This window comes from Rousettus aegyptiacus, unplaced genomic scaffold (assembly GCF_014176215.1).
Source record: "Rousettus aegyptiacus isolate mRouAeg1 unplaced genomic scaffold, mRouAeg1.p scaffold_m13_p_12, whole genome shotgun sequence".
NCBI lineage: Eukaryota > Metazoa > Chordata > Mammalia > Chiroptera > Pteropodidae > Rousettus > Rousettus aegyptiacus.
The window spans coordinates 11,427,049-11,453,773 of NW_023416287.1; the positions used below are offsets into that span (position 1 = coordinate 11,427,049).

General features: G+C 51.8%; 1 protein-coding gene across 2 annotated transcripts; it reads right to left on the bottom strand.

The window, feature by feature from the left end:
* On the bottom strand, positions 1-24,760 carry HNF4A (hepatocyte nuclear factor 4 alpha). Of its 2 annotated transcripts, none has more exons than XM_016152425.2 (10): positions 24,495-24,760; positions 20,384-20,558; positions 19,200-19,294; positions 13,836-13,942; positions 13,043-13,198; positions 9,636-9,723; positions 8,607-8,762; positions 5,396-5,632; positions 1,977-2,129; positions 1-953 (listed from the first exon to the last, which is right to left on the bottom strand). In XM_016152425.2, exons 1-10 carry the CDS (start codon positions 24,607-24,609, stop codon positions 811-813), a joined length of 1,425 nt encoding a protein of 474 aa, XP_016007911.1. In that variant the 5' UTR covers positions 24,610-24,760; the 3' UTR covers positions 1-810. The 2 variants fall into 2 exon arrangements, with proteins under 2 accessions (XP_016007911.1, XP_016007912.1); XM_016152426.2 differs by having other exon boundaries at positions 811-953; positions 2,007-2,129; positions 24,495-24,703.
* Positions 24,761-26,725: the final 1,965 nt, after the last annotated feature.

Below are 26,725 nucleotides of genomic sequence, written 5' to 3' on the forward strand. Positions count from 1 at the left end.
TTTCTCTGACCACTCCGGCCTCGGCTCCAAGTTCCTGCTGCAGTTGTCCATCTCGGACCGTTCTCTCATTGTTGAGAGCCTGTAGAGACCATGACTCCGACCCAAGGGATCCACCCAAGTCCCTAATGAAGGGAAGAGCTTTGGGTCAGAGAAGGAATGTGTCTTTCTTCTCCGCCATCTCCTACACTGTGCCTAGCCCCAGACGGTGCTTTAAAAGCGTTCCCAGAATGACTGGGGACATTGTTTCCAAGTCCTCCTCAGCCTCTGGAGAGGTGGCTCTGGAGAAACCGAAAGGGCAGAGGAAGGTGACTGTGGCAGTGGAGGGGAACGCTGGAGGCTGGGGCAGCAGAACAGAGGAGAGTAAGGGGTCACGACCCGACCCAGCCTCAAAGGGCTCTCTGTGACCGGACACTGTGACAGCGCGAGGAGAGAAGTGCCAGTCCGAGGGGAGGGGAGCTGTGTGAAAGCAAGGTCCCATGTTGTCTCCAGTCAGCAGTCCTTTGAGGGTGAAGAACTTGGGGGTAGATACGGATGAAGGGGAAGGCAGTGGCTTCAGCGAGAGGAAAGTTGTCCAAGGCGGCAGAGGATTTTCCAGCGGGGGTCTCCCCAAGTTAAAGCCCCATCATCCAGAGCAGGTGTGGAGGGTGGCGATGGGATGTGGCCTGCAGCCCCCAAGTGCTTGGGCTCTTTGCCCTTTCCATTACTGCTCTGGGAATGGCCCTGTCGTCATCTTCGTGGTGACCAAGTGACCACCAGGGACTTTCTGAGGGGGCTGCGAGGCCGGCAGAGCCCCTGACCCCCAGCAGCTTGCTAGATGACTTCTTGCTTGGTGATCGTCAGCTGGGGGATGGCAGAGGGGGGCTTGACGATCGTGCTGATGGCTCCTGGCAGGAGCTTGTAGGGCTCAGACCCTGAGCCACCTGGCGGTGAGGGTTGTGGTGTCTCAGGGGTGGCTGGAGGAACAGAGAGACAGACAGGGACTGCTCAGAATTCCGGCTCTTTGGGGAATAAATAAGAGCCCTAGGAAAGTTCTTCTCCCTTTCTGGGGCTTAGTTTCTTCTATAAAATGCGCAAATGAAACGAGATAGTCTTTCAGGTCTCTTACCGCTCAAACCTTCTGAGTCCCAGACCATAGTCTAAGTTCCATGAGGTCTAGAAAGTTGTGACCCGACCAAATTCCATGGTCACAGCCTTTTCCCAGGTCCTACTAACCCCCATCTCTTTCACCATTTGATATGGAGATGTGGGCTCCTTCTCCCAAACCAGGGCCCCTCTGACTCTCCCCAAGGACAATGGGACATGTGACGGGAATACACTTTCTCAGAGAGGAGAAGTAACAGTTGAGATTCAAGGGTCTGGCTAACTGGCCTAAAAAATACTATTTCTCTGATATTTAGGTAGATCAGTAACAGAGCTAATCACCCTCACCACAGGTTCAGGAAGTGACTTTGACCATGACCCACTTGGCTAATTTTATTCGATGGGCAACTTTCCCAAAGAACAATCTCATTTTATGTGGACCACCTCATCCCAATGATAATCTTAGTCTTTGAATAACTTTTCCCACTTAGAAACTCACTTTTGTGAGATTTCACCTCAGAAGAGGTGATATCTCCACTCAATGAATAGTCTCACCCAACTGTCTGATAGATAGCCCTACCCAAGTGAGCAGCTTTACTCAATGAACAATTTTACCTAGCGGACAACACCTACTAGAGTTTCACCCCAACGGACATCCTCACCCAAGGGGCAATCTTGTCTGGTGGGTTGCCTCATCCCAAGAACAGCTTCATTCAGTAGAGGCTGTCAATCACCTCAATGAATAACAGCCTTGACAAAGGAACGACCTTACCCCTTGTCCTCTGAAGCACAGAGAACAGTTGTATTGTGGTTCCCATGTTATAGACCAACCTTCCCCTGGCACTGCTCCCAGGCTCCAGCCTCACCCATTCCTCAGTAGAACCCAAGATGCCCACCTGCCTGCCCCCTGGGTCGGGGCCACTCACACATCTGTCCATTGCTGAGGTGAGCAGGCATCGTGTTGGCCACAATGACGTTGGTACCCATGTGTTCCTGCATCAGGTGAGGGTGCAGAGGGTGATGGGCATGAGTTGCATCACTGGAGGACCCTGCAAGTAGAATGAGTGCTCAGTGAGGATGGAGAGTCTGGGATAAGGACTGTGGGCCTGAGGCACCATTTGCCTCAGGTGTAGCCAATCAACCTGTCCATCCATTATTGATGGTGCTTATCGGGTTTCTATTCTGTATTGTGCTAAGACCTGATGGATGAAAGGAAAAAGAACATTTAAAAGTCAAGAGAAAAACATTCTAGGCAGAAGTAACTAATGCAAAAGCCCTGAGGCAGGAGAGCTTTGTATGTTTGAGAGAGAAGGATAAAGTTGTGACATGGGGGAAGTCGTATGAGATGATGGAAATTGGGCAGAAACCAAATGATGAGCATGGGTTGGTAAACTGGGGCTTACCTTTCCCATCCATGGGCCTCATGAGGGTACTGAGAGGACCCAACAAACCAAGAGAACGAGAGTGATTCGAAAGAAACAAGGAGCACGTAAGGAAGCTCTGAGATCATTTAGACATTGTAATGAGTAGCGTATTGATTGCATGTTAATATAATGGATTGAATCCATGGCTCTCGAAGCTTTTTGGCACAAAAGTCCTTCAACCATTTGGTCCCAACTCACCTTTCGGTCTCATCCCCACACCTCTGCTTCAGCCGAGGTGACCTACTTCCAGCATCTATGTTTCCCTGTACTTTCCAATCTCTATGCTGTTGCTTGTGTGTTGCTTCTGCTACAGATGCTTTCTCCACCACTCCGTGTCCGCACGTCTATATTCCGGCTCGGACACTTTCTCCTGTGGGAAGTCTCTTTGGATTCTCTGCCCTCCAATGGGAACTAAACCTCTCCTTCCTCGGAAGTCCTATAGTAACCTGTCGGCAACCCAGCTTTTGGGAACGATCACTTCCTCTGCCTGTGAACATGACAATTATAGGTGTATTTTTCTCCTCTCTTTGAGGGCCTGGAAATGTGTCTGGTACACAGTAACTGCTCCAAAAATAAAAAAATGTGTCAGAGTGGTAATACTATATAAGGTGTGGTCAGTCACATAACGATGATAGAATTTTAGGGCTTGCTTTAATAATAACTATTAATTATTGAGCACCTATTATGTGCCAGGCACCATTTTACAATGCTTTTCATTTTTGACATTATTTAGTCCTTACATTAACCCTATCGGGTGGGTATCATTATTATCCCAGTCTACAGATGAGATTACAGGGTCCAGAGAGATTACAATCTTACCCAAGTTTGTCTGGCAACAGAGCACAAGCGCCTTCCTGATCCTGATCTCAATGACGTCTGATTTGTAATATCTCCGTATGTACTGGGTCCAAGTGAACACGAAATGAGTTACCATATGACGGTGCTTCTCTACTGGGAGTGATTTGGGCTCCTCAGGGGGACATTTGACAATATCTGAAGACATTTTTGGTTGTCACTGGTGGTGTGTAGAGGCCATGTGGCTAGACCAATCAACTCACACAACAGCCCCCATATATCACGAATGCTGAGGCTGAGAAAACTTGCCCTCGGCCATATTGTCACCAATAACTGCATCACCTACAAAATCTTGAGTCTAAGCTTCTTCACTTAGCTCTCACCTCTTACCCTTCCAGCTCGCTTCATCTAGTAGCATTGCTACAAAAATTCTTCCACCCTGTCGAGCGTGCCAATTCATTGACCCTCACTTTTCACTATCTATCACTTCTGTCTTTATTTCCCTTTTAGTCCAGTCAAAATTCCACTGTCCATCGTTATGATCACTCTTTTGCAATCATCCTCAGCTCCCTTGTAGCTCCCCCTCCCCAGCAAAATGTTTTCAAAGGGTCGTCTACTCTTGTTAGGGTTGTCCACTCTCGCGATCTCCACTTCGTCACTTTCTGTTTTTGTCACGATTGCAAAGAGCTTCCATGTTGCCCACCCGATGGACACTTCCGTCTTGTAGAATTTAACACCATTAAATGCTTTGTTCTCCTTACTCCCTTAAAATACGCTCTTCTCTTGGATTCTAGAACGTCCCGGCTTTGCTCCTATCCCCTGGCCAGTCTTCCCACAATTTCCTTCCACGGCACCTAATTGCTAGAACACATGCAGCTGCCTTTCTCCCTGAGCTTTGGGCTTGTGTTTGAGCAACAAACCGCAACATCCAGCTGCCTCTTTGATAACTCAGTGTTGTTATCTAATAGTCGTCTCGAGCTTAATTAAAGTCTGAAATGGATCTCTTGGTGCGTGTCTTACCACCACCACCATATGCATCTCGGTAAATTACCTCACCAGCGTTCCTCTTACTCAAAGCGAAAAAGTAGGTTCTATCCTTGACTCTTCCCCTCCCCCGCACCCCCCACATTTGATCAGTCAGCAGACCCTGTCTGTGGTTTCTTTCCTGCAAACAGATGATCAAATTTACTTCTGTTGCAAAACGTCCAGTCATGCCTCAGCCCAAATCTCCATCGTCCTTCGCCTGACTGGAGGCAATGGCATTCTCAGGGGTCTCCTGCCTCTACTTTGCACCCCCAATATTCACTTTCTGCACTACGATAAGAGTGATTTGTTCAAAACACTAGTCTGATCCTCACTCTTCTTACCGTAGTTGCATGAGAACAAATTCCAAATTTCTGACCATGGTCTATAAAACCAGATATGTGTCATTTGGTTTCCGCCCAATTTCCATCTTCATCTCACACAGCTCCCCCCATCTCACAACTTTATTCTTCTTTCTTAAACACTCTAACTTCTCCCACTTTAGGGATTCTGTATTAGTTACTTTTGCCTGGAATGTTTTTTCTTTCTTTCTTTTCTTTTTTTCTTTTTTGGCATTTAAATGTTGTTTCCTTTCATCAATAAGATCTAAGAACAAAAGTTATCCCTTCAGAAAGGTCTCCCTTGGCCAACCTATCAAAAGAGGCCCCTTTTCTGTTACGCTCTATTGTTTTACCTGGTTATTGAAAAATCTGTAGTTAACTTCTTCATTATGTATTTGATTATCTGTTCCCATGAGCCCTTATACACTCATGTACACACACACTCACAGACAGCCTCCAGGAGGGCAGGGATCTTGTTTTCTGCTGAATCTCCAGCACTTAGAAGAGTGACTGACACATATTAGGCTGTCAGTGCTTGACTAAATGGAGCACTGTCCCCATTTTCCAGATGAGGGAACTAAGGCTCGGCTAGGTTAAAGGATTTTCCCAAGGCCACAGAGCGAGGGAGTAATGGAGCTGAGAAGCGAGCTCAGGTCTGCATGAGGCTTGTCTCCTGCAGAGGACCCACCTGCCCCCGCCCACCTCTCAGCCCCTCCTGGGCCCAGCACGGACCTCCCAGCAGCATCTCTTGCAGCAGGTTGTCAATCTTGGCCATGCCAAAGAGCTTGATAAACTGGATCTGCTCGATCATCTGCCAGGTGATGCTCTGCAGGGTGGGCAGCAGCAGCAGCAGCTCGCCGAAGCGGCCACGCGAGTCGTACTGGCGGTCGTTGATGTAGTCCTCCAGGCTCACCTGCACCTGGGACCGCAGCCGCTTGATCTTGCCGGGGTCACTCAACCCCTTGGCATCTGCAGTGGAAGGAAGTGGGCAAGAGAGGGCAGTGGGGCCCAGCTGGAGCATCTGGGGAGTCAGGACCCAGATCTCCCCTAATTGATGGGGCCCTGAGAGGGAACCTAGTGACCCAGGGTCCCATAGGGAGTCTGCAGCAGTGCCAGAATGAGGATTCAGGGTCCTCAAGAACCGGGGCACACTAGGACAAGCGTAGCTTCCTGGACTCAGGCAGAAAAGCATTTCTGTCACATTTCCTAAGATGCAGAACTGGGAGAAGGAAGTAGGGGTTGGAGGGCAGAACTTCAGGAACATACCTAAGAGAGTACCTAACAACCTCTTCGTTACACATGGGGAAACTGAGGCACAGAGCAGGGAAAGGGCTTGGCCCAGGTCACACATCCTGTTGTTGGCAGATCCATGATGTGGACTTGGAGCCCCTGACACCAAGTTGAGGTCCGCTGTCCAGACCTCAGCACGTGCCGCGTCTGCTGCCTTAGAATCGTCTCCCTGTGTCATCTTAGGGTCTCGGCTTAGGTTTCGCCTCCTCAAGGAAACCTTCTTCATTCTGACCTCCCAAGTCTGCATTACGAGTATCCATCACGGCCCCAAATTTCTGTGGTTCTCCTGTTACTATTGACCACACAGGATACAACTCTCTCTTGCACTAGACTGTGATCTCTGTGCGAGCAAGGATATGTCTCATTTGTCATTTTAAACCCACCACCTAGCACCAGGCGTAGTCAATATTGGTTGAATAGATAACTAGATAAAGGGATGGATAGATGGATGGAAGGATCAATGATTGAAAAAAAATCAATAGATAAATTCTAGATCCTTAAATTCAAGAAGAGAACTCAAGTGGTCATCGAAGAGATGGTCTCAAACTTCATGGAGGTAATGCATTTATTTCCTAAAGTAAGTGGCAGAAAGAGAATTTTATCCACACTCCCAGTGCAGGGCTCTTTTCACTGAATCATGTTTGTGCATTCTTTTACTCAGTCAACAAATACTGAGCACCACTTATATGGCAGCCCCTATACTAGACCACCTGGCACTCCAAGCCAGGTTGCTGACCCTGACTCAGCATCAGTGATCGAGTAATTATTCTGTCTAGCTATGTGCTCGGCACTGCAAGGGATACAGCCCAGGCCAGTCTCTCAAGGAAACTAGAACTAGAATCTTACCCTTTAAGAAATGGGGAAATAGTGTTTGATAGGTAGGATCACGAGCTTGAGAACCGGATAGTCTAAAGTTCAAATGTGAGCTCTGCCATTTCCTGGGTGTATAACTTTGGGCAAATTAATCAATCTCCCTGTGCCTCATTTTCTTATCTGCAAAATGGGGATAATAACAGTTCCTACCTCGCAGGTACCAAGTTGCAAGTAATAAGTGAGATAATCCACATGGAGTGTTTAGAAGGGGGCCTTTGTGGCCACTCCAAGAATGGTGGTCATCTTCTTCATCGCTGTTTTAACTAGAGGTGATCTTTACGCAGGTGACGCTTACCAGGAAGGACAGTGCCTGGCACACAGTAAGTCCTCCCTAACAAGTACAGAGAGAGGGAAGCAAGCAAGCTTTTGGGGGCCCAGGCATCTTGACATTGTGAAATAAAATCGGGTTCTGCACAAAGATGTAACTACAAAGGCATTGTGAAAATGCAGGTGGGGAGAGGAGAATGGGGAGCTGAAGGAAAGAGTGGGGGTGCAATACGATAGTCCCTTCCTATCTGCGGGAGATGCATTCCAGGACCACCCGGTGGATGCCTGAAACCACAAATACTACTGAACCCTATATATATCATGTTTTTTCCTCTACATACACACCTATCACAAAGTTTAATTTATAATTTAGGCACAGTAAGAGGTTAACAATAACTACTAATAAAATACAACAATTATAACAATGTACTGTAATAAAAGTTATGTGAACATGGTCTCTTTCTCTCTCCAAATATCTTACTGTACTGTGCTCACTTTGCACTTACAGGAAGCATTTTACGGCTTCTCGTTGGCATGTCTGAATTGCCAGCATCACTACTCTCGAGCTTTGGGGTCATTATTAAGTAAAACAAGGGCTGCTCGAACACAACCACTGCAATATCGGGACAGCTGATCTGATAACCAAGTCGGCTACTGAATGACTAACAGGCAAATAGCATACGCAACGTGAATATGCTGGACAAAAGGGACGGTTCACGTCCCGATAGGATGGAGCAGGGCAGTGTGAGATTTCATCATGCTCCTCAGAACGGCGTGCAATTTTAAGCTTGGGAAATGTTTCTTTCCGGAATTTTCCATGTAAAGTTTTCAGAACACAGCTGGCCACAGGTAACTGAAACTATGGCAAGTAAAACCGCTGATAAAGGGGACTACCGTATCTTTATCCTGTAAGTGAAAAGCTTGACGACATTAGAGTGGCAATCAACAGAGACACTAAAATAGCCATAAAAATATATCGAGAATGGGGGAGAGAAGATGGGAATGCTGACAGAGAAGAGTGAAATTCTCCACTAGCATAGGAGGAAAAATATGATATAAGATAGATAAATCAAGAGCAGGCTTAGCATTTTATGTAGAGCTTGAGGTAACCAGAAGAAACCATTAAAAGAATCAGAATTGGTTCCCCCTGGGGAAATAAGCTTTAGCAGGAAAAGTAGGGTTAGAAGGACTATTTGCATTTTAGGTATGTGCAGATATTACTTTAATAACATTTTTTTGGGGGGGCGGGGAAAGAAGATGAAAGGAAAGAAAAGAAGGAAGGTAGAAGGGAAAGAGAGAGAGGGAAGGAGGAAGGAAGGGAAAAGAGGGAAAGGAAAGAAACCAAGGAGACAGTATGCCCCGGCAGGTGGTATCATCCTTTCGAACCTTGATTTTCCTCATCTGGTAAATGTTGTACCAAAGAGAAGAGGCTGTGAACTCGAGGGACAGAACTTGGTAGAAGTTCGACAGAGGATCCAGAGCCCCAGAGATGGGTGGGAGGCGTGGCCTGTACCTGGGTCAAAGAAGATGATGGCTTTGAGGCAGGCGTACTCGTTGTCATCAATCTGCAGCTCCTGGAACGGCAGCACCAGCTCATCCAGGATGCGCACGGACACCCGGCTCATCTCTGCCAGCTCTGGGCAGTGCCGCGGGACGATGTAGTCATTGCCTGGAGGAGTTGGGAAGGAGTGATGGGGTGGAGTGAGGAAGCCACCTTGGGTGTACCCCCAACCCTAGCTTTGGACGGCCCTTGCCCTTTGCAGTTACAATGCAGTGGGTGCATGAAGGAGCATCCCATGGGGCATGCCATGCCCATTTTACAGATGACTAAGCTGAGGCCAGGATGAAAAGGAATGAGTTGCTTGAAGTCATTGGACTGGGCCTGGAGCCTGGCTTTCTGGGACCCTTTTACATCACCCACATTCCATTCTCCAACACGAGACCCTCAAGACAGATGACGTTCAAGGCCCACTTGGGAGTCACCAAAGCATTGAGGGTCAGATTCTGAAACTAAACTGTCTGGTTGAGTACTGGTTCTACCACTAACTAGCGAGATATATTCGGATACGTTAACTTCTGTGCCTCAGTTTTTTCATCTGTACGATGGGGATAAATAATAGAGCTTACCTCATAGGGTCGTTGTATTAAAGGAGTTAATTAATGTCAAGTACTCAGACTAGTATCTGGCCCGTAGTGTGATTCTATGTAAGCATTTAAAATAATAAATAAACATGCCATGAAGGCATAGGTGACATAGGCTGGGGTTCGTGCCGCTTCTAACTGCCCCGTGCTCCTAGCCCAGAAAGCACATTAGAATTCATGGGTAATCCCAGGGACAACCCTGATGGTACTTGAATGTTAACACTGGGGAACCTGAATTCCTTGCGTTCATATTTCCTTGCATCTGAGTAGAGCATCGAGGGACATTGTTTATCTGTCTCCCTCACCCCTACATGCCACCGTGAACATTTCCTGTACCCGGGAGGGTTCGACATTGTGCACATCCTCTGTGGAGCCCTGGCTGGGCGGGCAGCCTCCTCACCTAGCAGCAGAACGTCCTTGAATACCATCGATCGCTTGGTGGCTCCGAGCAGAAGGTGCTCGCCGGCATGGGCCCTGAGCAGGGCCACCTGGAAAAGAGAAGAGATGGCGTCTGGCATCTGCACCCCTGGGAAGGCTGCTCTTAGCCGACTCAATGACCCTGGGCGAGTCAGCTTAATGCTTCCCTTGCCTTCACCTGTTCGAACTATAAAATAGGCATCGGAAAACTGCTCTTCCCATGACTGATAAAACCAGGGACCAGGAAAGGGTTCAACAGGAAGCGGAAGGGGAAAGAACATGCATTCGGAGATGGGAGACCAGATGTCGACTCTGTCTGTAAACTATTGTGACCTTGAGCAAGTTGCCGTTTCCCTCTCGGCCTTCCTTGTTTGCTTGGCGAAACTCTAACAACTTTCTGGGTATTTTTTTCAGCAGAAGCTCAAAGGCTTCCATCAGACTCTAAAGAGGGTCTATGACTCAAAAAGTTTTAAAATTGAAGGTCCCAAATTCTTACCCATGGAGCAGCCATGGAAGATTATGAAGAGCGTTTTGTGAAAATGCAAATTCTTAGGTCCTACCACCAGGGATTCTGATTCTGTATATACGAAGTGGGCCTAAGGATCTGTATTTAACAAGCTCCCCAGTCGATTTCGATGTACAGCTGTGTTTGGGAAGTCACTGCTTTAGATCTCCAGGGCATCTGCCCGCTTGACATCCTGAGATTCTAGGATTCCGAGAGTGAATTACAAGGATTTGGACATGGACGTTGGTTCCCAAAGCAAAGGCATGAGTACTGATCTTTGGTAGGGGATGAGCTTGACGGATCCCTCCCTACAGAGAGGACAAGGCTGCCTCAGAAGACTGAAGCCCAACGTAGGAGCCCAGCCAACTCACAGGAAGTCATCGTCAGCTCTTTCAGAACCATCTGCTTTAGTGCTTGCCTGAGGACCGAAGGATGGGCTGGTAGAAACAGAAGGAGGCTGGTTACCTCAAGGGTCTTATCTGCAAGGCTAGGTTAAGGAGTTTGAAGGTTTTTGTTTTTTGGTTTTTGGTTTTTTAGCAGGCTAAACTGTGAAGTAAAAATGCTTTTGTTCATTAATTCCTTTTATTGTTCATTCTTTCAGTCATCAAATGTTAAGTGCCTACTAAGAGACACAATGGTGAAAGGAAAGAAAAGGAGGAAGGAAGGGAGGGAGGGAGAAATGAGGGGAGGGAGAAAAGGAAGAAGAAAAGAAGTTGAGGGTTATATGATAAAGAGCAATGGGGCAAGATGCGGAAGTCAGAGAAAGCCTCTCTAAGAGGAGAAATCGTTCTAAGGCATTCGATACATATTTGTTTGAAGGAAGGAAGGAAAGAAGACGGACGAACAAAAGAACTACTTAACTTCCTCTCCAGATGCAGCCCCTCCTAGCCATCCACCTGTCCTTACTTCATCCATTCCTCTATAGTTAAGCTTTGTGAGGATGACAGAGGAAGAGGAATGGCAAATAGCCTGGGGTGTTAGAGTCCACTTCCCATGAGTAGGGCAAGGAGAGGCCAAGGATGCTCACGACTGAGCCTGAGCGCTTCCTATACACCAGGCACTCACCTGTGTAGGGCTTTTGTCACTTATTCCAGTGGCTCTCAAACCAAGAGGCGGGAGACCCGGCATCAGATCCCAGCTCTGTGGCTACCTTGCTTTGCGACCTTGGGCAAATCGCTTTCCCTTTCACGGACTCAGCCCCCTTATCCAATGCGACCCAAACTTCTAGGTTTTAATGAATTAACATCCAAAACAAATCAAGAAGCAAACAAACTTGGAAGGTGATTCCTGAGACGATGTCAATAGATTTGGGGTGTCCTTGGTAGGACAATGCCCCCCCAATTCTCCCAGGTGTGCCCCACCATCTTGGGCAAAATGGGTTCCTTAAACACCATGAATGGGGAGCTGGGAACCCTCCTGGCCCCAGGTCCAGTCCCCTGACATGGCGGCTGTTCTGGGGGTGGGCCAGTGGGGTGGTTGGGGGGTGTTGTTAATGATTGTCTCGAGTTATTGGCCACCCATCACTGCTCTCTGAGAATGCTCTGAGCCCTAGCCAGGGAGGTTTGGGTGGGAAATTGAGGTTAACAATTGCTCAGCTTGGGGGTATCTTGTTGCCCTGCTGAGCCCCTGGGAAGGAACAGGAGGGATTAAACATTAATGCAGACTCTCCAGCAGAGGGGACCAGGGCCAGCACATGAAGAGCAGGGGAGAAGGCAAGGGCAGCTCGGCCAGGATCCCTGCCCTGTCATCCCTCCCAAGGCGGGAGGGGTCTACGTGAGAGGGTGTCTGATCCAGCGTCCAGCGTGAGGCTGAGGACCAGCCAAATTGGTGTTCGCACGGCATGTCCCCCTGAGAGATACACTTAGGTACTCCAGGAGAGTCTGGGCGTCAAAGGGGTTTCGGAAGCCCTGGGTTCCACCAAGTTCAACAGCTGCCTTGCCTGCAGGACTTCTCAGACACTTTAATAGACTGACATGCACTGCCAGTCTTCTGCCCACAGGTGCAAAACGGAGAAGCGAATGCCCCAGAGCTGATGTCTGGGCCCTGTCTCTTTGTGCCTGAGCTTGTTTCAGAGCTGAGAAGGTGACCCAGACCAGTTCTCCTTTCCCAGATAGGGACAATGTCTGCAGAGGCCTAAGGGGTGCCCTGCAGTATGGCAGAAATTCATTTGTTCTCAGACTCCTCCTCCCCCTGCCTCCCAGCCTCCTTGTTTCCCTGGTGACATTTTGGTATTCCAAAGAATGTGAAACCATCCTGGTGACATTTAGGGAGGTCAGCAATAGCCCGGGCACTGTGTAGGTGCTCATTGTACAATTTTAGCTTTTCAGATGGTGATGTCCTCAACCTTTTCGACAACTTTCTGAAGCCGGTATTATAATTCCTATTTTACAGATAAGAAAATTGAGCCTCAGAGATAGGAAGTAATTTGTCTAAGATCAAACAGAGAACTAATCTTAAAACCAGGGCTCAAGCTCAAATTCCCTGATTCCTGGCCCTCGGCGGGTTGCTGTCCACATCTCCTCAGTAGAGGGGCCTTGTACACTGTGCAGTGGTTAGGAGCCTGGACTTTGGAGCTTGCCTGCCTGGTCCTAATCCTAGCTTTGCTGTGTGACCTTGAGCGAGTTAGTTAACCTCTCTGTGCCCTAGACCTTAAAAATCTCTTTCTTTCCCTTCGTTCTTCACCTATAAGATGGGAATAATAAGGGCACTACCTCATAGGGTTGCTGGAGGTATTAAATGAGTTAAGATTTGCAAAGTGATTTAATCAACCCCAGGCACACATGAACATTTACATGCGTTTTGTTAAATACAATCAAACCAATTCAAGGCTACATCCCTGGTGAGCCCGCGGGACCCTCCTGCCCACAGTCCGCGTCCGCCCTCACCTGGTCGTCCAGGGGGAGCTCGCAGAAGGCCGGGATGTACTTGGCCCACTCGACAAGCACCAGTAGCTGCTCCTTCATGGACTCGCACATGTCTGCAATACTGGCGATCTTCTTTGCCCGGATGTCTCCATTGATCCCAGAGACGGGGGAGGTGATCTGGTGGCAGACGAAGGAAAATGCTGGGGATAGCCGGGCACCCCCCCCCCAACCCACATCGCTCCCCAAACTGCGCGGAGGCCTCTCCCCAGGTGATTTCCCTGTCTGGAAAAGGGGAGATTGGGCTGTGGGTGCGTTCTCGGCTCTAGGAGAAGTTCAAGGGAAAACAGACAGAAGGAAGGAAAAGGCAGATGTGGGAGAGGACAGAGCTGCCCGCCCCCAGCTCCTCGGGACCCCAAGGAGCCCCTCGGCCTTAGAGGAGGAGCAGGGCAAAATTTATCATCCATATCTGATAAATGAAGAAATAATAGCCCAGAGAGGTGCTGTGACTTGCCTAAGATCACACAGCAAGAGGTCGACTGAGTCCTAGTTTGCTATTCTGTCTACTTGTTCACTACTCTGTTATCCTGGGGCTAAGCTGATCTCAGGCCTCCAGTGAAAACAACGGTTTTCCCACAACGCAGGCCACAGGATGAGTTAGAAAGCACCCCAGAGTGCCAGGCCTGGGTTTGAGTTTTGTCTTTGCTACCAAACCAGCTGCATGACCCTGGACTCAGTTTCCTTTCTGTGATATCTGAGGGCCTTTCTTCTCTAGGGCGTGGCTAGGGAGGACAGGGTGGAGGGGTCACTCTAGTACCTGCTGAGACAGGACCTCGGCCTGCAGGAGCGCATTGATGGAGGGCAGGCTGCTGTCCTCATAGCTTGACCTGCGAGTGCTGATCCGGTCCCGCTCGTTTTGGACGGCTGTGAGGACGGCAGAGAGAGGTGAGGAGGGAGGGCAAGGAGGTGGCAGAGGGGAGGGTTGTCCCATGAATAGTGAGGAGTGGGCGAGGTCCGAGGGGAGAGAGCTCAACCCAGAAGGAGATTCTGCAGTGATGTCCTGCAGTGGAGGAGACGAAGTTGGAGGTGGGAGGAGGGGCCATCCAGGGGGAGGTAGAGCCCAGGTCGGCAGGTGGGAATGAGGGGGGATGGGTTCTAACCCAGCTTGTGGAAGAACTTTCCCACTGCTAGCACAATGTAATGGCTGTAGGAGTGATCCGCCCATCACTGGAGGCATGCAAGACAATGATGACTGGGCAAAGGGCTCGGGGTGGATCTTGAACACTGAAAGGGGTTTGTCTAGATGACGGATTCTCAAGCTCCCTTTTGGAAGAGTGTTCCTTCCTTTCCACATGCAAGTGTGTAACACAAGCAAAATGAATCCTTCTGGGTGACAAGAGATGGCTCAGGGGTTCCTGGATACTGAGGCAGGAGCCCGGCCAAGGGCATCTGGAGGCCCCCACGGCCCTAGTGGTCTCGTCCATCTGCAGTGAGCAGCATGCGCCCCAGACTAACCTTCTTGGAGACAGTATGGGAAGGATGCTCCCTCCCGCCCCATCACTGAGCTACCCCTAGGAACTCAGAGAGCTGGGACCTCTGTCCACTGGGGCCCCACGCCCCACTGCATGTCCCCATCTGGTCCTGGCCTAAGCTCTAAGATGGACCTTCTGCTTCCCTGGCCCTGTCCCCTGGAGTCTGAGGCCTCACTGCGGAATGAGGCTTGGCCGAAGCTGCAAGGAGGGAGGACGAGGTGGCGGGAGACCCAGTTCTTGTCCGGAATGGCCACTCGCTGTCCGCGTGCTGCCAGGAATCACCCCCTGTCTCTGGGCCTCAGTTTCCACACCTGTAAGCTCCTGCCTCTGGACTGCTCCCCTCCCCTCTTTCCCATTGCAGGAGCAGGCAGATTCAGGCTCCAGCTCCGAGCCTGGGAGTCTCTCATCCTCTCACGGCGAGCCTTACAGAATCGACCCTTGGTTCCCACTCTGTCTGGGCCTTGCCTTCTCTCCCCAAAGCAGTCCGGGCTCACTGGTCCCTTTGCTTCTGGCCTCGTCCCTACAATTCGTGCGCTTCTCAGAAGACGAAGCATCTGCTAAACTGGTCACATCCCTCCACTGGTCAAAACCAGCGCCTCCCCATCTCACCCGGTGTAAAGTCACGGTTCCTCCCTGTGGCCCTTCCTCTCCGATCTCCTTCATGGGCTCTGGCCACCAAACCCGCCCCTGACACTCCTCGCACACACCCTGTCCCTCTCCCTCAGACCTTCTGCCCCCGTGGTTCCACTGCCCGGAATCTACTCTCCCCCACAGCTTAGCGGCTTTTGCATGTCACACCTGTCTCCATTCGAATGCTACCTTTCTGGAGATGCCCCCTTTGACCACCCTGTGCCATTTCCCTCCCGCACGTTCTGCCTTTTATCCTGCTTTATTCTTGGCACTTATTGTAGAATTCTTTGTTCACTTCTCACCATCTTCCACCTATCCCCCTCTCCCCCAATCCAGAAGGAATGCTCCAGAAAGCCAGAACTTTATTCCTCTTGTTCACTGTTATGGCTCTGGCAACTAGAACAGAGCCCGGCACACAGTAGGTGCTCAATAAATACTTGTTGAGGGACTGAAAGGAGATGCCAGGGGAGACGAGCTCCGATTCTCGGAAGCGCCCTATGGCCTGTTTCTCACCAGAACATCGATGTCCCAGCTATTCAACTTTTCCTGGATTTCACATACTTGGCTGAAATCAGAGAATGAACGTCAGACGGTCTAATCAGAGCCGGGAGTCAGTGGGATAAAAGAGAAGTTTCCAGGTAATTAACCTCTCCCGAGACCCACCGCCCTGAATGGGGCCAGCTCCCAGCACCACTCCCCAGCCCGAGTCTCGCCCAGCCTGCCAACACCCCTTCCCCGGCGGCTGCCCGCACCCACTGGGCGCCGCGTGGAGGCGGGCCGAATGAAAGGGCTGCCGTCAGCAGCTGCGGATTGGGCTCCTCAAGGTTAGGCCGGCCTTATCAGTGCCCGGCGCGAGCTCGGTCACAGGAATGATGTTTTCCAAATGTTTGCTCAGTATTAGCAGGGTCGGGGACCTAATGTAACTTCTATTGAATATTAACCAGCCTGGGCAGAGGCACAGAGAGGATGAGCCCATCTTCTCAGAGAACCCCTGATGGGGGTCGGCAGGGGGCTTGGTTGGGATCGCAAGGAAGGGCCCACCACCAACCCGAACCTCCTTCACCCCTGGCCCTGTGTCCTAGGCTGGATTTCTGACACCGGGAGGCTGACATTTGTCCTGGGTATACCAGCTGAGGCCCGGGTAGGTGTCGGATTATAGGAAAGAATTCTTGACCTGCAGTTGGGCCCACTGACCTCCAGGTTTCTCCCCAGACTCTTTGTCACTTCAGGGAACCCACTTCTGGCCAAGACTTACAGGCCTATAAGATTCGGAGCCCTTCCTTGTGGTCAAGAGAAACTTTCGGGAATCTGGACAGGAGAAGATCCCCCCATGCTGGTCCCTCCCAATTTCAATCCCGAGAGCTTGGTGCCTGCCCAGCTCTGGGAGCCTGAGTTCTAATCCTGACGCCACCCTTGACCCAAACGTGTCACCTCTCTGGCCTTAGTTTCCCCATCTGTAAAGAGGGGAGGGAGTAGATTTGATGACCTCGTATACACCTGGCTGCTCTATAAATTTTATGTTTGCAGCCCATGCCTTTCTATCCTCAGGGACCACATTTTTTAAAAAAAATTTAATATAGTTTCAGGTATACATTATAATTTGACATCTGTATATGCTACAAAGTAATCATCCTCAAAAGTCTAGTGAGTATCCATTACCATACAATGGACTCTTCAGGGACCACTTTTGGGCTTTAGTGCCTGAATCCTGCTAAGGCCATCAAGGAAGGGAAAGGAAAACTTGTCCCAACCTTCCTGATCCCTGAGACGTCCACTGAGCATCGATCTTGGCTTTGGGAACTTCCCACCAGGCTGCGGAGGGGTGTTGGGACTGTAAGACTCAGGTAGACCTAGTAATACCCTCGCTTCCCAGAGCTTGAACACAGTGGCGACTAAATAGTTTGCTACTCTGGCCTGTTTTCAAAACAAGCAACACGTGCATGTGTCATGATCTTTGAGTTAACCCAGGCATGCAGATAAACACCGACATGTACTAGCCCACGCTGACTTGCCATCAGCCAGTTCTCCTGTCCTTCTGGCATAATGCCGCCCTTTCTGAGCCAACAAGCAATGGCTATTTTCAGGGCTGAGCTGAGGCACAACGGCCGAGGGCTCTCGCTCGCCTTCCAGGAACCAGGATCGGGGGCTGTGCCTCCTTGGCAGCTCAGAGGGAGGACGCATATGTCCTGGTGTGTGGTGAGACTCTCAGAGCTGGGAGGGATCGTTAAACGACCCTTGTTTTATAGACGGGAAATCTAGAGGGGACAGAAACTTCCCCGAAGTGACACACGCGAACATGACAAGAGATGTTTAACAAGAGACATCTATGAAGACTGTCCACCGCGGGATCAGGCCACACACGGCCTAGGAAGGCTGCCAACCCCTCTCCCACCTGCCTGTCCCAGGTGTGAAATTCTAACACGAGAACGTCATTCTCTGGGGCCTAAAATCTCAGGCTGTTGGGCTAATAGAATCACTATTAGAACCGTAGACTGTAAGGCCCTTACGACTCTGGTTCCCAGTCTTTCCCGGACTGCCAGCCTCTCACACATGTGTCTACCTGCGCATGTCTGACATTTCTCATTCCCAGTGGTTCCCAGCTTGGAGGTGAGAGTAGGTGAGAGAGGCTCAACCCCGCTGAACTCTGGGTGGGGGAGAAGTGGGGAGCATTTGCCCTTTGAAAAAGCTCCTCCCCCGCTTCGAGGGCCACTGAGGTCTGGATGCTGGAATTGGGGTGCAGAGAGCAGGAGGGGCCTTGGAGGCCGCTCGCTCCTTCACTAGGGTCAGCAGGTCCAGGTTTGCCAACAGGTCTCATCAGCTCAATCCCAGGCCCTGCTGGGATGAGACACAGAAGGTGTGTCCTGGGGAGGGGTCGATAGAACAGGCTCAGAGGCAAAGACAGGGGAGGGGAGGGGAGGCTGCCGAAACCGGGTACCCCTCCTTTCCCGTCGGCTCTGGCAGGTCCCGGGTTCCTGCTGTGGGGTGGGGCGGGGTATGAGTGGAGAGTGTACAGGACTAGACCAAGAGTTCGGCTGGAGTGATGCAGCTGTAGGCTAGAACCGAAGGTCTGGGGGCTAAAGGTGATGAGGGAAGAAGAAGATGAAGAGATTTGACAGAGAACTCCAGTTCCTTTGAGAAGCAGTTAAAGGACTTCTGCTACCTGAGCTTGGGCTGAACAAACTTTAAGCCTTTCGAGGTCTGGAGGGCATAAAGAAGGCTGCATGGAGGTGCCGTCCAGACAGCACTGAACTCAAGTCTGACTCTTGAGGTTCCAGCCCCAGATCTTGCGCTGACCAGCTGTGGGGCCTTAGGCACGTGGCTGAGCCATTCCGGGCCTCAGTTCCCTCATCCATGAAAAGAGGGAATGATAGTGCCAGCCGCACTGGGTCGTCATAAGAACAAAAGGAACTGTCTATCCGTTGTGGGAAAACCCAGCCCGGTGATTGACTGCCATCAATCTGCTGGAAGCAGGAGGCCTAGAGACACCTTAATAAATGTTGTATTCTGGCCTTCTCCTCCTCCTCCACCCAGGGCAAGTCTGGCGCCTTGCTGCTGGAAGGAAAACTTCAGATGACCTGATACTCCAGAATGATGACTAAGGAATTGGGGCACTTGTCCCTGGGAGAGGAAGCTCAGGAAGAGAGCCCTCCTCCCATCCATACCAGCTAACTCTGGGTAGTGGGTACACGGACATTCGTAGTATCATCCTCTCGGCTTTTCCTAATGTTTGAAATAGCATATAAGGAAAAAACGCCAGACTTGGCTGAAAACGGGCAGAGGCGATGTAGCTGGAAACCCGAGTCGCCGAGGGTGGGAGCTTATCTCTTCTAATCGTTCTCAAGACCAAGCCCAGCCCCTCCCTATGGTCAGATTTCCAGGCCCTTCCTCCTCTCAGCCATTAGCCAGTCACCCTGGGGCCTGTCACCTAGCCATAAAGTTGTGGCTGCAGTCGTAAATGACTGTGGGGAGCCGTGGGCGCGGGCGGGGTGGCGGGGTGGCAGGGGCGGGCCCAGGCTCACCTTCCTTCTTCATGCCAGCCCGGAAGCACTTCTTGAGCCTGCAGTAGCGGCACTGGTTCCTCTTGTCTTTGTCCACCACGCACTGCCGGCTAAATCTGAGGAGGGCTCTGGATGGTTGGATGGGGAAGGGACAGCCCTCCCACTCCCAAGATTGACAGATAGAACCTTGGCCATCTGTTGCTCTAACGCTTCATCCCGAGAGTCCCCATCTAACCATGAGAAAGGCTCTATGGATTCTCTAAGAGTCCACGTGGGGAAACTGAGGCTTGGAGAGGCAATATGGAGACCCGGTCACTCAGCCTGGCGGTAGGGCCAACCTGGGAACCCCAGCCCTGTGAGTATCGAAGCATTGCTATTTCCACCACATCCTAGAAGAGCCCAGAGCCCAGAGCGGGCTCCCGGTTACGGCTCCGAGCAAATGCTTGGTCCTCGCCAGCCGCTCTCTAGAGGGGGATCCAAGCAGAGGCAGCACCACACAACGGTTATGGGTGTGGCCCTGGGGGGGGGTCATCGCTGTTCTGCCATTGATTCAAGCTGGATGACCTTGGGCAAACTCCAATTCCTCTCCAAGCCACAGCTTCCTTATCTATAAAATGGGAATAATAGTAGTAAGCACCTCAGAGGAGCATTGACAGGCGAAAATAAGAAAATACATGAATGCAGCTTGGCAGGCACAGTAGCTGCACATGGCCAAGTGCTCCTAACTAGCAGCTGCTATTATTTTATTGTTGTCACTCAGAATAGCTTTGAAGGAGGGACCTCCGAGGCGTTGAGAAGCCCTTGGGGTAGATGAAAAGGCCTGGGGACAATCCCCTATTTGCCTCAGAAAAAGCACCACGTTAAGGAATGGGCCCCAACTTCTGAGGCTTCCTAAGGCTCATGGATCCTCATTTGCAAAATAGGGACAAAAACAATGGGCTTGTAGGGACAGTTAAATACGTACATGCAAAGACTTAGTAAGATGCCTGCATATAGTAAGTGCTCAATAAAGGGCAGCCGATAGCCATATGATCAGTGAATGAGGTTCTTAGAATGATTGTTTCCATCTGAATCCACAAGGCCTAAGAGGCTTGAAGGCCTTGAAGAGTAGATGCCTCTGGGACCTAGCCAGGGAGAAGACAGACCCTGGGGAACATAGGCCCAAGCACACCCATTTCCCGGCTGGAGAAATCGAGGCTCCTCACCTGCAGGAGTACATGTGGTTCTTCCTCACGCTCCTCCGGAAGAAGCCCTTGCAGCCATCACAGCTCGAGGCGCCGTAGTGTTTGCCTGTGGCCCGGTCCCCACAGATGGCGCACAAGGCACTGACGCCCAGGTTGTTGGTCGTGTTGAGGTTGGCGCCTTCTGATGGGGATGTGTCTGCACCAGGAGAGAAGAGTGAGGACTCAGGAGGGGCAGAGAGTCCTGCTCTTCCAGTGGTTTAGAGTCGGCCATCAATATGAGTGTTATGGGGGTCACCCCAGGGCTTCAGCCTCAGCCAGACCTGAGTACTGTTCCCACGCCTTCAGTGACGTGGGCAAGCCCCTCGGCATTTTGGAACCCCTTTTGGCATCAATAACTTCAGAATGGTTGTGACAGTGACTTCGGAAAGTCGTTCGTGAGGGTCTGCTTCTTCCCATGGTGAAGACCACTAGCCCAGCTTTCTCTGGGAAGTAATGAAAACCTGGCCACCTCCTAGGATGCATCTGACCCTAGTAGACCCTGACTGACTGGCCAGAGGAGGCTGTGGAAGGGACAAATACCCACCCAGCATCTGTCCAGAAACAAGTCCTCCCTCTCATTTCTCACTGAGTGACCAGGGCTCGGCGGGTCTCAGCTTGGCACCCAGGGGCCCTACCAACTCTCCTGGGAAAGGAGAAGACATGTACCAGGAACAGCAGCTCATTTACCCTCCTCAGAGGGCCACGGCAAGCATGTGGACACCTCTCGTATACCTTCCGCCCCAGAGCACCAAAGCTACTGCATCTATATGAATGTGAGGAGGGGTATAAAAGAGGCAGGTGGAAGAGATCTTGGGTGCTGGAAGTCCTGGGCGTTGGTGCTGATTCTGCCACTAACTCACCTGTGACCTTGGGCAATTTCCCCCAGGCCTTAGTTTCCCCAACTGTTAAGGGGGCCGTTCGACTGGTCCAGTTGTTCTCGATTATTTTTTTAAATTTCAGCAGCCGAATTCTCCTTTAGTAAGCAAACTTCCACCAAGAACAGGCCTCTCTGAGAAGATGATAAATGCCATGGCCCACCTCTCTCCAAAAATGCGTGCATGCACACACCACACAAAGTCATACACCCATGCGTTCTCATAGAGATCCGACCTTGAATTCCTGGGGAACATCTAGTTAAGAACTGAAGAGGGGCATGGTATGGTAGTTAAGAGCACAAAGTCTGAGGCATTTCTGCCAAGTTTAAATCCCGGCATGCCCACTCCTTAGCCATGTGACCTTGGCTGCATTCGTTTACTTTTCCTGGCCTTCATTTCCTCACTTATAAAATAGGGAACAGAATAATCTCATAGGGCTGTTACAGGGGTTCAGTGAAGAGCTTGGCACATAATGAGCACTTCATCGGTGTTTGTGAAATAAAAACTTTTCTGCAGAAGAAAATTCTCCGAGCAGATGACTTCCAGCCTGCACGCACAAGCAGACACCGCCGCGTCTCATTCTGCTGTCGCCTGGCTGAACATCTCCTAGACTCCCGAGGGTGCCCAGGAGTGCGGCCCCCTCCACTTGGTGAATTATTCCTGGAGATGGGGATAATTGTTAAGCTGTGCTGGTGCCCTTTCTCCCTCAGCCTCACCTCCCCGGGCCCTTGGGGAGAGCTGACCCCACAAGTCCCAGCCATGCAGGGGAAGGATGGGGGAAGGGGTTCCCACATCCCGGGCAGGATGGGCCGCGTGCTGCCAAGTATATCTCCTCAGCCCCGGAGTCAGCTGATCGGCCCCATTCACCAGGAGAGAACGCCAAGGCGCAGAGAGGATAAGCGGCTCGCTTGCCCAGGGTCATCGTCACACTGCCGCTAAGCAGAGGAGGCAGATTTATGGCCCGGGCATGCTAGATAACTCTAGCAGATGCTCCCCTTGCTGGGTTGTCTGCTGGTACCTCTGAAACAAGGACCCCTTACTGCTGCTGCTTCTGAAACAGGGGTGGAGGATAGGTGGGGAGTTATCCTTGGAGGCTTCGAGCCACCAGCCCAGGATGTATGTCCGAACGTGACCCCAACTCCCAGACCATTTCGTGCTCCAGTGGGGAATGTAGACCCTTCTTACAGATGCTCGGAGCTCCTGAGATGACCCACGTGGGGCCAGGACCGGTTACTAGTGCTAAGTTCGCAGGTGTCTTATCTTATTTAATCCTCTGGTCAGCCCTGGGGTGGGTTGGGGGGCAGCCGCTATTATTTATTCCCATTTTATAGATGAGGAAACTGAGGCTCTGAGAGGAAACTGGCTTGCCAAGTTCACACAGGTAGGGAGGATCTGTGCCAGAATGTGAACCCCAGTCTTTCTGGCTCCTGGGCTGGAAACTGTCCTGTCTTCATAACACCCAATCAAGGGGGTGGCTTCTGCCTCAGGAGCACATTTCCTGGGAGCGGGAGGTGTGGCCTGTGGAGGGGTGACAGGCTGGCGCCAGGACGCAGCCCAGGGCTGGTCGGTGGCCAGAAGTATGACAGCGCATCTTGTCCCTGTGGGGTCACACAGCACCCGCTTGGTGCAACAGTTCCTTGTTTACCATTTCCTGTGTGTTTTTCCCTCGGTTCCCTCACGTGACCCTCAGAGACTCCTAAAATCCAGCCAACCAGCAGGCTTGGGATGATTAAGCCCATTTTGTAGAAGATACAGAGGCCAGGAGAGGGGTGGTGACATGCCCAAGGTCACACAGTGAGTGGACGGCAGGGGCAGGTGAGCAGCTGTTGAGACCAACCACAGGAAGTGCCCACTGACCACGGGCAGAGAAGTCACCTCCTTCTGGCTGAGCAGAACTGACAAGCCTCGCAGGCCTTGGCTGAAGCTGCAGCGCCTTGACAGGAAGGCAGGGGGCAGGCTGGCCTCGGCCGGCTGCCCCCCACTTCTCTGAGGCTGGGTGGCCACTGCTTAGGGGCCTTCCCTTCCAGAAACTTCCTGGCCTCCGAGCCCCCTCCCTTCCCCCACCTCCTTGCAAAGTGGGGCCACACCTCCCTCCTTCAGGTGTGCCCTCGGTGATGGTGACGTGGGAGCGGATGTATAGACCTGGGGAAAGACACGCACAAGCCACGAAACCCGCTCAGGGCCAAACGGACATGCCGCTGATTGGGCGAATGGCGATGTCAAAACCCTGCGTATCACGTCTGGTGACTGTGCGCTCTAGCGAGCGCCGGCCCCCCGGTGCGGGACGTGCACACGTACACGAGCAGCCACAGACAGGGGCGGGAGACGGGATGTCCACGCGGGACGTCAGTGCGCTCGGGAAGCACGGGGCGCGCAAACGAGTCCACGCGCGCAGCGCACGTGTGCAAACATCCACAGACGCGCGTACACACAGTCGCCGCTGCTTGTGGCACGCACAGGCGCCCCTGGACCCACCAGCCGACACCGACCCGCTCACCCAGCAAACAGAAACGGACGTGAAGACGGACCAGGCGCACACGGGCAGATGAACACAGACATGCGAGCAGTTCCCGCAGGCACACGGGTGTCAACGGCGCCCACCCGCCCGCTTGCACGGAAGCGGACGCGTGCACACCAAGAGGCCACGATCACACACCGACCCACACACACGCACACAGCACACGCACTGCTGACTGGCATCTCGTTTAGCGAAACTTTCCCGAGGACTCCATTTTCTCTAGGCGGGCTGTTCGACCCAGGAAAGTTCCGAAGACACTCTGAAACACAGTAGCGCCTCCATCTACCGACTCTAGAGACTGGAAATGCCTTTCCGTGTCTCTGGACCGATGCCCAAGGGGTTCGAGAAGGGGCCGTGTTGGGCCCAATTACTGGAGCTGGATGGCAAGAGGGTGCACACTATCCTGTCCCTGCTCCCGGTGACATACTGACCAGGAATGGTTTTGAGCTCCCAGGGACCGGAAGGGCCTAGCAGGAAGACCTGAGACCTACCTATTCAGATCTGCCCTTACAAGCCTCCCCTTACCCAGGGGTCACTGCACATCTGTTTTACCTGACGACATCTGTGCTGGCCTCAGGACCAACGTGCCATTGTCTATTATTCTCCTCCCAACCCGAAATTGAGAGCTGCAGACCTGCTCCCGGACTTGGGCACACCTGCCCCCCAACTGGCACACCTGGGCACATCTGCCCCCACCTACCATTGGCCATCGTCAACACCTGCACGTTCTCAAATTCCAGGGTGGTGTAGGCCGGGTCCAGCGCAGCACTGTAGTCAGCCATGTCCATGTCGACGAGCGTTTTGGAGAGGCGCATCCTCCCCCTCTACACCTCGGCCGCTCGCCCTGCCCAGGATGCCCACCCCGAAGGCTCCAGGCCGAGCCCAGCCCCCGCCCTCCACACTCTCCCACTGCCTCCTCCCAGGTACGCTCTCTGCCTTCCTGCCTTTCAAACTGTCCTCCAGGAGGATCTCCCAGGAGTCTTGGCCTAGCCTCTGTGACGGGGTGGAGGCTCTGCTGGGGAGGGGTGGGGGTTAATGGTTAATCAGCTCCCCCACTGGTTGATAGTCTGGGCGGGGCTGCAGGGATTTGGCTGTTTGTTGGTTTCTGGCTGACACCCGGGGTGCTATTACAACTGTTGGGGCCTTAACTCACCAACATTCAGTTATCGATTCTACAAGATGGGCTGGCTAGTTCACCAGCACTCACTGACCCCTGACTCAGCCATCTTCCAAGTCATTGTCACCCCCAGTCAGGCATTGTAACTGATACGCTTGCGACACTGACAGCTCACCTCCAAGACGCCCTAATTCAATGACTTCCCAAATCATTGACTTCTACCGTCAATACTTCTGGAGAGATAAAGCCGCCTCATGGCTCATGAATTAAAAGCCTAAATCCCGGGCCCCAGACACCAATCTTCCGGATCCTTTCCTGGGAGCCCCCTTCTTGTTTCCTGCCTCCCCTGGGAGCAGAACGGACTGGGGGTTTGGAGGACCAGCCTCACCTCTCCTGCTCTCCGTAACTCCCCCCACCCCATGGCTACCATCGGCCCCCACAGCACCTCGCTGTTTAGACCCGGAACGCTCGCTCCCCATTTCCCTGTCACATCCCCCCACCCAGAACAGCTGGAGACAGGCTTGCAGCCCCACAGGCCCGGATTTTCAGGCGTCTGTCACCTACCCATCACCTACCCATCGTGACTTGGGGTAAATGATTCTCCTCCCTGAACCTGTTTCTTCCTCTATAACATGTACCATCAACCTCAAGGGTGGTCTGAGTGTTAAATGAGATGGCACCAGCAAAACACCAGGTGGTGGCTGGCAAGCAAGTGTCCTTCCCTTCTCCTGCTCCCCGGCCCCCCTTTTCCGTCTCCCTCATTTCTCTCCACCCATCTCCTCCCTTCAGAGTGAGCATCGTGGGCATGCCACCCGAGAAACTGCCATTGACGAAATTCTTAATGAATCCTGAACACGGGGCCCTGCATTTTCATTTTGGACTGAGCCCTGAGCATCATCATACCCCTGGTCCTGCCTGCCTTCAGCTCAGGGCTGGCCTTTTTCTTCTTACACCCTCCGGTCCTCCTTGTCCTTCCAGCAGGCACTTATGAAAACTCCCAACCTAGCTGGGGAGGTATGGTTGAAGGGTAGAAGGTAAAAATAAGGGTAGAGGCGGAAGGACCTAAGACTTGGTGGCATGCGAGCCTGTCCTCTGCCAGCTGGAAGGCCCAGGGTGGCAGGCTTTGGTGACACCGTGAGCAAGAGCGGGTGAGATAGTGAGAGAGCCAAATAGTGAGCGAGTGGGTAATTTAGTAAAAGAGTGAATTAATGAGTGAGTGGGTGGGTGAATTAATGAAAGGGTAAATTAAAGAGTGAGTGAATTAATGGGTGAATGAGTAAATGCGTGGGTGAATTAATGAGAAGCAAATCAGTGGGAGAGGCGGAGTGTGTTTGAGGGTGTATGGCGGAGGCATCCTCCTCATATCCTTTCAATTATTAGAAGCCCTTTCTCTGGCCTGCATAGCTTTGTTCTCTGCACTCCATCTTTCCCCTGGAGCTGAGATAACTGGGCTGGGGGGTGGGGGGAGCAATTGTTCTGGAGAACAGAGCCTGGATTTGGCATCAGGAGACTTGGGTTTAGGAATTAGCTCTCTGCCATCATGCAGATAACCATTTACGTCATCTCTCTCAGAGTTACAATTTCTCCATTTGTTTGGTGGTCAGGACAAAACTCTGCAGGAAGGCGAGAGAGTGCCCCCCAAACCTACACTTTGAGATTCCATAAGGGCCCAAAGGACAAAACTTCAACTACTAGTGGGTTCCTGCCATGTCCCATCCGGGGACGTCTGATCCCAATTGCAGCAGCCTTGGGGGCTGTGCCGAGCTGGGTCAGAGACCCTGCTAAGGGACAAACACAGACAAAAAGGGAGGCCA